Below are 9,577 nucleotides of genomic sequence, written 5' to 3'. Positions count from 1 at the left end.
ATGGCACAGGGGGGTTGGAGCTTCGTGATCCTTGAGGTCCCTTCCAAGCCGGGCCGTTCTGTGATTGCGGGTACGGGGAAACGGGGTCTTTGGTGGAGGTTGCAGGAGATGGGGTTGTGGGGGAGTCCCAGGCGTAGGGGTGCAGAGGAGATGCATGGAAAAGGGGTGCGGGGGGAGGCAGAGGGAGCAACGGGGCTCGGGCAGAGGAGAGCAGCACAGCCTGCCCGGCCCTCCCCTCCCCGGGCCCCGCTCCTCCCGCTGTCCCCTCCCTCGGGGGCGGCCCGGCCCGTGGCGGAGCTCAGCCCCAGGGCGGTGCCAGCCCGGACCGAAGCGGAACCCCGCGGCCGTCGGCGCTCCGTTCCCCGCAGCGATGTCTCGGCCGCTGTCGGACCAGGAGCGACGGAAGCAGATCAGCATCCGCGGCATCGTGGGAGCCGAGAACGTGGCCGAGCTGAAGCGGGGCTTCAACCGGCACCTGCATTTCACGTTGGTTAAGGATCGCAACGTGGCCACCCCCCGCGACTACTACTTCGCGTTGGCCCACACCGTGCGGGACCACCTGGTGGGGCGATGGATCCGCACGCAGCAATACTACTACGAGAGGGACCCCAAGGTGGGTGCGGGGGGAGCCGGGCTGTGGGGCACGGCTGGGCTCGGGGCGCTGCGTTCCTCCTCCGTGGGGCTGCGCCGCTCAGCTTTGCAAAATGTCCCGGGTGGACTTTAGCGGGCGAGGCCGCTGCCCTTTGCTTTGCAAAACAAACAGAGCGCTTTGGTTCCGAGCATGGGAACGGCGGTGTTGTTCCCCTATGGGAATGGCGCTGTCCCGTATGGGAATGGCGTTGCTGTCCCCTATGGGAGTGGCATCGTCCTGCGGGGGAGCGGTGATGTTGTTGGCCCGGCCCGGCCGTGGGAGCGCCTCGGGGAACGTTCCCGTGGAGGGAGGATGGGGTTCGCGGAGCAAATGGAGCTGAAAGGCTGCTGCAGAGCTCGTTCTGCACCGCTCGGGACCGAGGGCGAGCCGTGTTGGGGGGTTTGCACCGGGCTCTGCTGGGGATTAAGCTCTAATCCCCTCCTGGCACCCGCACGGCACTGTCGGCTCCAATTTATCCCAATTTATCTATTAGTGGAAGCTGGAAGCCCGCTGCTCGGTGCAACTCTGCCGCAGGGCTCCAAATGCGGGGGGGGGCCCCCCCCCCCAGATGCCACCCGCCCAGCACTGATCCCATTGCATCCCATGGTGTGTGCAGTCAGCACTTCTGCAGCCCCAGTCCTCCCTAAACCCATCGCTGCTGACGCCGCAGGATGGGCAGCTCACAGAGCCACTGCTCTTGGTGCCCTGCTGCATCACACACCTGGTGGGTCCACAGCCCTACAAGCAGTGCTCCCACGGCCAAGCCCATGGGATGGCAGCACACAGGGAAATGGGATGCGCCCAGTTCTGCTTTGCCACTTGGTGATGCTGAGCAACATTAGGAAATGGGTCCTCTTTAAATTTAAACTTTGTACCGAGGTGACTCAACTCTTGGAAAGGGGAGATAACAGCGGGACAAGGGGAAATGGTGTGAAGTTGAGGGAGGACAGATGGAGGTTGGATGTCAGGGGAAGTTGTGTGCTGTGAGAGTGGTGAGGTGCTGGAACAGCTGCCCAGAGAGGCTGTGATGCCCCGTCCATCCCTGGAGGTGTTGAAGGCCAGGTTGGATGGGGCCCTGGGCAGCCTGGGCTGCTGTGAAATGGGGAGGTTGGTGGCCCTGCATGGCACAGGGGGGTTGGAGCTTCGTGATCCTTGAGGTCCCTTCCAACCCGGGCCGTTCTGTGACTCTGTGTGACCTTCCCATCCAAACAAACCCTCTGTGCCCTCCTCAAAAATAACATAGGGGCCAAAATGGGGTGAGAGCAGTGGATCTCCTCCAGGTCCTAAAATCCCCACTCCAAAGCGTGCTGGGAGGTGGGGTTTCCCATTGGAGCTCTGCTTTGGGAGCAGCAGCCCATGGGGTTGGCTGAGCACTAAGCCTTCCTCCTGCAGAGGATCTATTACCTCTCCCTGGAGTTCTACATGGGCCGGACACTGCAGAACACCATGATCAACCTGGGGCTGCAGAACGCCTGCGATGAGGCTGTGTACCAGGTGAGCACTGAGCTCTGGGCCTCGTGGCCCTGGGGTGACACTTGGGCTGATGGAGGGCTTTGTTTGTTTGCTTGCTTTTCTCTCCTCCCACCCCTTTGCCCCGTGCAGGGCAGCCACTGCTCAGCTGGAGTGGTTGCACAACAGCAGGAGCAGCTTTCAAGCAAATGACATTCAAAGGGAGGGCGATTTATCTGTGGGGCTTTTCTAAAGCTGTAAGCACAGTGAGGGCAACAGCCCGGCCAGGGGCAGGCAGCTATAGGAAGAGGTTTGGGTGTTGCATGGTGATTGCACAGCTGTGCAGCATTGCTGTGATGCAATAAAATGTTTGGCTTCATATGCATTGGTTTGAATGTGCGTAGTGGTGTTTGGGGCAGTTCAGTGCAATGCAGAGAGGGGCTGGTGCTGCAGGACCGGCTGGGGAGCTTTGGGATGGGGAGAACGTGGGCAAACACGTTGGTTGTGGGTTTTTTGGAGAAGTGGGAGCTGGTGGCTCAGCTGAGTTCCTCCTGAGCTGCCCTGGGAGCTTTGCATAAGCAAAACTTCTTCCTTGACAGCACTGTGGGCTGAAAGCTGGAGATGTGTTTGTAGGGGTGCTGTAGCCACATCTCTGCTTGTCCCTTTTGTAGGGTGGTGCCACCTGTAAGCTTGTCCACAACGAGGGGAAGGATGTGGGTGTCCCTCATAGTGACCCACAGCACTGGGGATGCACACAGCACAGGGACTGCCCTCCTCCCTCATGTCCCCATGTCCCAGCAGTGAGGGCAGCACCCTCACTGGGTGAGGGGTGCAGGGTGGGCGCTCAGTCCCACTGCCTCCTCCTTGTCCTCAGCTGGGGTTGGACATAGAAGAGCTGGAGGAGATCGAGGAGGATGCTGGGCTTGGTAATGGTGGGCTTGGCCGGCTTGCAGGTGAGAGAACCCCCAAATGGTGTTGCTCCCAGGGTGAGGGCACATCCCATGTGGGGACCCGTGCCCCGGGGCTCCCTGCTCCTTGCTGTCTTCTATCCTTGGCAGCCTGCTTCCTCGACTCGATGGCAACGCTGGGGCTGGCAGCCTACGGCTATGGCATCCGCTACGAGTATGGCATCTTCAACCAGAAGATCCGCAATGGGTGGCAGGTATGGTGGGAACCCCAGGCTGCACGTGGGGCCTGGGGCAGCCTGAGCTGCTGAGAGGCAGCCAGCCCATAGCTGGGATGGGACTGGGAGTGCTGTGAGGTCTCTTCCAACCCAACCATGCTGTGACTCCATGACTCCCCCGTGCAGGTGGAGGAAGCTGATGACTGGCTGCGGCATGGCAACCCCTGGGAGAAGGCCCGGCCCGAGTACATGCTGCCCGTGCACTTCTATGGCCGTGTGGAGCACACTGCCAGTGGCACCAAGTGGGTGGACACCCAGGTACGGGGGCACAGCCGGCACGCAGGGCCCCCAGGTGGCTTGTGTCCTGCTGCACTCAGAGTGACAGCCTACATCCAGCTGCTGCTGGCACCTGAAGGCATCTGTCCATCTCCTGAGGGCTTCTGGCCTCAGGCAGAGCTGGGGTGTCCCTGCAGCCGGGGCTCTGGGGACCCTGGGGAACCTTTTGGGGGTCCAAGAGCATCCCCAAGCCTGTCACCATTGCAAGGGTGGATGCAGCTCTGGTGGTTGGGGTGGGAGGGTTCCAGCAGGGCGTGGGGATGTGGGGACGTGGGGACAGGGTGCCTGCAGTCTGCCCAGCCTCACCAATGCCCCAGGTGGTGCTGGCACTGCCCTACGACACCCCTGTGCCCGGGTACATGAACAACACCGTCAACACCATGCGCCTGTGGTCGGCTCGGGCACCCAACGACTTCAACCTGCGGGACTGTGAGTGGGGGCCAATGGGGGTTGGGTGGGTTGGGGACAGCCAGGCCACTCTGACCGTACCCCTCTGCACCTCTACAGTTAACGTTGGGGACTACATCCAGGCCGTGCTGGACAGGAACCTGGCTGAGAACATCTCCCGCGTCCTCTATCCCAATGACAACGTAAGTCAGGCATTCTCGCTGTGCCCATGATGAGTGGCACAGGGCTGCCATGCCGTGTGATGCCACATGAGCCATTCCCTGTGTGCCCGGTGTCCATCTCACTCCTCTCACCGGCAGTTCTTCGAGGGGAAGGAGCTGCGCCTGAAGCAGGAATACTTTGTTGTGGCTGCCACCCTGCAGGACATCATCCGCCGCTTCAAAGCGTCCAAATTCGGGAGCACAGAAAGCGTCCGCACCGTGTTTGACTCCTTCCCTGACCAGGTACGAAGCAGGGCTGCTCCACCCCATGCCTCCAGCCCAGCAATCCACCTCCCCGTTGCTGTGTGCCGTTTGGTGAACTCAGCCACCGGGCTGATGTGGGTGATGGGTGCCACCGTGTCCCCGCAGGTCGCCATCCAGCTGAACGACACGCACCCTGCCATGGCCATCCCTGAGCTGATGAGGATTTTTGTGGATATTGAGAAACTGCCCTGGAGCAAGGTCAGGGGATGTGGCTCAGCTTTCTGTGTTGCAGGGCGGCCAACTGTAGTGTGGGCAATGGGTGCTGCACCTCTTCCTTGTGTATAAGGGTCATACACCCATCAGCAGTCATTAATAGGATGATAGGACAAGAGTATGGTCCTAGGTTGTGCTGGGGAGGGTCAGGTTGGATAGTGGGGAAACATTTCTTCTCCAGAAGAGCAGTGCTGCAGTGGCACAGCTGCCCATGGAGTGGTGGGGTCACCGTCCCTGGAGGTGTTCCTGAGCTATGGGATGTGGCACTGAGAGATGAGGGCACGGTGGGGTGGGCTGGGGGATCTTGAAGTGCTTTTCCAACCTCAGTGATTCTATGATTCTAATTAAGCAGCGCATGGGAGCAGGTGGGGTTCAACAAGCAGCTCGGGAGCATTTCCACTGTTGGAAAATCTCCAGCAGGCACTGGGGAGGGATGAGCCTGTGCTGCCCACCCAAGCCATGCTGGGGCCATGGTTCTGGGTGTAGGAACACATGTGGGTGCTCACACTCAGCTGGGTGCCCTGAAGCTGCCCCTGATGCCACTCTCCTGCTTGTAGGCCTGGGACATCACAAAGCAGACGTTTGCCTACACAAACCACACTGTGCTGCCCGAAGCCCTGGAGCGCTGGCCGGTGGACCTGGTGGAGAAGCTGCTCCCCAGGCACCTGGAAATCATCTATGAGATCAACCAGAGGCACCTGGACGTGAGGGGGTTGGGGGCTCTGGGTGATGGGGGTCTCACTGTGGGGATGGGGACAAACCGTGCTGTGTGTGTGGTTGGTGGCTGGGTGGTTCTGCAGCTCTTTGGGGAGGCTGGTAACCATGAACTGGGTGAGGCAATGCAAAGCCCTTCTTGTTGCTGTAGAGTTACCCAGACAGGTTGTGGGTTCTCCCTGGAGACCTTCATGGGGCTGAGGATCAGTTCTGGGTGTCCATGCTGGAGCAGGAGCTCGGCCAGAGGGACCCAGAGATCCCTGCCAGCCACAGCATTCTGTATTGCTATCCACTGTTGGTGGCTGTTTAAAATACTTAAAATGCTTCAGGGACTGTCAAGTTGACATTTCTTTGCTCCTTGAACTCTAAATTCATCCTGGAAAAGGATGAGGATGGCTTGAACCCCATAGAGAAGGTTCACACCATCACCCTCTAAAAGCCATTGCTCTGGCTGGCACCAAACGCATTGAGGATGTTACTGTGGTCCCCTCCTTGGGTGCTGGTCTGTTGGCTTGGCTGCTCACCCCCTCCTGGCCACCCCCCACAGCACATCGCGTCTCTCTTCCCCAACGATGTGGACCGGCTGCGGAGGATGTCCCTGATAGAGGAGGGAGGCACCAAGAGGATCAACATGGCTCACCTCTGCATCGTCGGCTCCCATGCTGTCAACGGAGTGGCCAAGATCCACTCTGAGATCGTCAAGTCTGAAGTGTAAGGGTGGGTGGGATGCAGTGGGGAATCCCCCCAGGCACAGAGCTGACGTTGCCCCCTCCTTGCCATTGCAGCTTCAGGGACTTTGCAGATCTGGAGCCGGACAAGTTCCAGAACAAGACCAATGGCATCACCCCACGGCGCTGGCTGCTGCTCTGCAACCCAGGGCTGGCTGAGCTCATTGCAGAGGTATGGGTGGCTCTGCACGTGGCTCCCAGCCTTGGGGGTCATCGTAGAGACACAGAACAGCTTGGGTTGGAAGGGACCTCGAGGATCGAGGCTGTGGATGCCCCATCCCTGCAGGCATTCAAGGCCAGGCTGGATGTGGCTCTGGGCAGCCTGGGTTGCTGGTTGGCGACCTGCACACAGCAGGGGGTTGGGACTGGATGAGCACTGTGCTCCTGTGCAACCCAGGCCATTCTAGGATTCTGTGATCATTGAGTTCCAGGCCTGAGCTGGCTGTGAGTCAGCAGCACGTACTTATTTGAGGTCCCTTCCAATGCAACCCATTCTCTGAACTCCCCCGTGGCCGCAGTCCATCGGTGCTTTGCGGTCAGCACGTGGCTGTGCTCCTCTCACAGAAAATAGGGGAGGACTACGTGCGCGACCTGAGCCAGCTGGCAAAGCTGCACGAGTTTGTAGATGACGACCTGTTCATCAGGGAAGTTGCCAAAGTGAAGCAGGTGAGGAATGCTGACAAGGGGAGCGCGGATTTGGATAAGGGGGAATGGATTTGGAGGGGGTGGATTTGGGGGGGGGTGCAGGGCTGACGCCCGCCCTGCCCTCGGCCAGGAGAACAAGGTGAAGTTCGCACTGCACCTGGAGAAGGAGTATGGGGTGAAGATCAACCCCTCCTCCATGTTTGACGTGCACGTGAAGAGGATCCACGAGTACAAGCGGCAGCTGATGAACTGCCTGCACATCATCACCATGTACAACCGTAAGGCCCCGCGGGGATGGGCAGGGGGTGGGTGGGAGATGGCACACAGCTGACGTTGGTGCTGCCCTCTCCTCCAGGCATCAAGAGGGACCCTGTGAAGCTCTTTGTTCCTAGGACGGTGATCATTGGAGGCAAGGTAAGCTGTGTTTGGGGGAAGCCCTCGGAATGCCCTACAAGGGAGTCCCCAGCGCTCCAGTTAACCCACTATGGCTCTGCTCCTAGGCTGCCCCGGGGTACCACATGGCCAAAATGATCATCAAGCTCATCAACGCCGTGGCCCAGGTGGTCAACAACGACCCCGTTGTGGGGAGCAAGCTGAAAGTCATCTTCCTGGAGAACTACAGGGTCTCCCTGGCAGAGAAGGGTACGTCCTATAGGGGAACACCAGTGCTGTTGGCCTGCGTCCTTCAGCACGGCCTTGGCGAGCCTCTTGCTGTGTGCTCTGTTGGCAGTGATCCCTGCCACCGACCTGTCGGAGCAGATCTCCACGGCGGGCACCGAGGCATCGGGCACGGGGAACATGAAGTTCATGCTGAATGGGGCTCTGACCATCGGCACCATGGATGGAGCCAACGTGGAGATGGCCGAGGAGGCCGGAGAGGAAAACCTCTTCATCTTTGGGATGAGGGTGGAGGATGTGGCGGAGCTGGACAAGGATGGGTGAGTAAGGAGGACGTGGTGGGGAGACGGTGGGCATTGGGGTTGGCATGGGCTCATGCTCTCTGCCCCCCAGCTACGATGCCCAGCAGTACTATGACCGGCTCCCCGAGCTGAAGCAGGCTGTTGACCAGATCCGGAGTGGCTTCTTCTCCTCGGATGAGCCAGACCTCTTCAGGGATGTGGTTGACATGCTTTTCCATCATGACCGGTGAGGTTCATGGCTGGGATGCCACCCATCCCTAGGCTCCAGCTCCATATCACAGTCATTCAGGTTGGAAAAGACTACTGAGATTCCCAAGCACCCCCCGCCCCCACTGCCCACGTCCCTCAGTGCCACATCTCCACAGCTCTGCAGCACCCCCAGGGATGGTGACCTCACCACACCTGGGCAGCTGTGCTAGTGCCCAACCACTCTTTCAGAGAAGAAATCATTCCTAATATCCAACCCAAACCTTCCCCTTGCAGCCATTAACTCACATCCTAAAGGAAACCATATATCCATGCAGAGCAGCCCTACACCCACTGCCTGATAGTATCCCATTTCCTGCCCCAGCTCCTGTGTACAGGGAAAAGCAATTTTTTGTACCCCTGGCACAAAAGTCTCTCTGTGCTCAGCCCTTCAGCTGGGCTGCATTAAACCTGCATTAAGGCTGGAATGCATTCAGGTGCACAGACCTTCATAGAATCACAGAAGGGCTTGGGTTGGAAGGGACCTCAAGGGTCATGAAGCTCCAAACCCCCACCACAGGCAGGGCCGCCAGCCTCCACATTTCATACCAGACCAGCCTTTGCCAGATGATGGATGCTTTCAGGTATCTCAAGGGCTTTTGTAGCAGGCTGTGATTCAGTATAGGCTAGGGAAGGTTGATTTATCTGAAGCATCCATTCGAGCGTCCCATCCCTCCATGCTCTCACCCTGCTCTCCCTAACTCCTCCTTTCTTTGCTGCCTCAGGTTTAAAGTCTTTGCAGATTACGAGGCTTATGTCAAATGCCAGGAGAAAGTCAGCGAGCTGTACCTGGTGAGTGCGAGAGGGGACAGGAGGGGGTCTGCTGTGGGACCCCAGAACAGCACCGGGCCGTGCGGATGGGCACCCATAGATACAGCCCTCCCTCCATCATCCCCTTTCTCTCGCAGAACTCCAAAGCCTGGACCAAGATGGTCATCAGGAACATCGCAGCTGCAGGCAAATTCTCCAGCGACCGCACCATCAAGGAGTACGCGCGGGACATCTGGCACGTGGAGCCCTCCGACCTGAAGATCCCACCGCCCAACGAACCACGGGAGGGGGCTGAGGACAGGACCCCCAACGGCACTGCAGCAAGGGCATAGGGCAGGGGAGGAGCACGGAGCTGAAAGCGAAACCATTCCGACCCATTGCTTGCGGTAGGGGCTCAAACTAAAAGTGCTGCGCAGAGGAGGAGTTGGGGTTGCTGGAGATGGAATGAGGAACTGGGCTTGCTCGCTGCAAAGCTGATTGCTGAACGTGCAGGGGATGGGGTATTTGCAGTGCACCTTCACTCTGCTCCTAGTCCCTGCTTCACCCCTCTGTCCCTGCAGCTGTATCTCCATCCCCCGAGCGCCCCGCAGCAGTGGGAGGACGAGCGTGGGTCTCAGTGTTTATTACATACAGCAGCAGTAGGGTCAGTGCCATGGTGGGGTCCCAGTGCAGGGCAGGGGCAGTGCTTATGGGCGCTGCGGGCAGCAGCTGGAGTCACTTCATGTTCAAGAAGTCTCTGCAACGAGATGCAATAAACCTCACGCTGTGTCACTCATCCCTGCCGCTCATTTCATATCCCATGGGGGCTCTCCCTGCGTCACCCCATGTGTCACTGCAGTGCTGATGGGCTTGGAGCAGTGATGGGGGCTCAGCAAATTGATGCCAGTGAATGCCATGGGATGGGATGGGATGGGATGGGATGGGATGGG

At 59.2% G+C, this 9,577-nt stretch overlaps 1 protein-coding gene across 1 annotated transcript; it reads left to right on the top strand.

Moving 5' to 3' along the window:
* The first annotated feature begins 335 nt into the window (after window positions 1–335).
* Window positions 336–9,423, top strand: PYGL (glycogen phosphorylase L). Its single transcript, XM_042812925.1, has 20 exons — window positions 336–613; window positions 2,024–2,125; window positions 2,955–3,033; window positions 3,139–3,242; window positions 3,390–3,521; window positions 3,857–3,968; window positions 4,047–4,129; window positions 4,247–4,390; window positions 4,517–4,609; window positions 5,182–5,328; window positions 5,886–6,049; window positions 6,124–6,238; window positions 6,631–6,732; window positions 6,842–6,989; window positions 7,067–7,125; window positions 7,212–7,353; window positions 7,442–7,649; window positions 7,723–7,857; window positions 8,603–8,669; window positions 8,786–9,423. Exons 1-20 carry the CDS (start codon window positions 371–373, stop codon window positions 8,978–8,980), a joined length of 2,574 nt encoding a protein of 857 aa, XP_042668859.1. The 5' UTR covers window positions 336–370; the 3' UTR covers window positions 8,981–9,423.
* The last annotated feature ends 154 nt before the right edge of the window (window positions 9,424–9,577 follow it).

The sequence above is a fragment of the Centrocercus urophasianus genome, unplaced genomic scaffold (genome assembly GCF_019232065.1).
Source record: "Centrocercus urophasianus isolate 14NV4802_14NV808 unplaced genomic scaffold, USGS_Curo_1.0 seq_1301, whole genome shotgun sequence".
Lineage (NCBI taxonomy): Eukaryota > Metazoa > Chordata > Aves > Galliformes > Phasianidae > Centrocercus > Centrocercus urophasianus.
The sequence above is the reverse complement of the archived record's forward strand: the minus strand, read 5'-3'. Positions and strand labels throughout refer to the sequence as shown.

Coding starts and splice junctions, on each gene's coding strand:
- PYGL (XM_042812925.1), top strand. CDS start 371: ATGTCTCGGCCGCTGTCGGACCAGGAGCGACGGAAGCAGATCAGCATC. Junction 2,126..2,954: donor GCGATGAGGCTGTGTACCAG/GTGAGCACTGAG, acceptor CCTTGTCCTCAG/CTGGGGTTGGACATAGAAGA. Junction 3,034..3,138: donor TGGGCTTGGCCGGCTTGCAG/GTGAGAGAACCC, acceptor TATCCTTGGCAG/CCTGCTTCCTCGACTCGATG.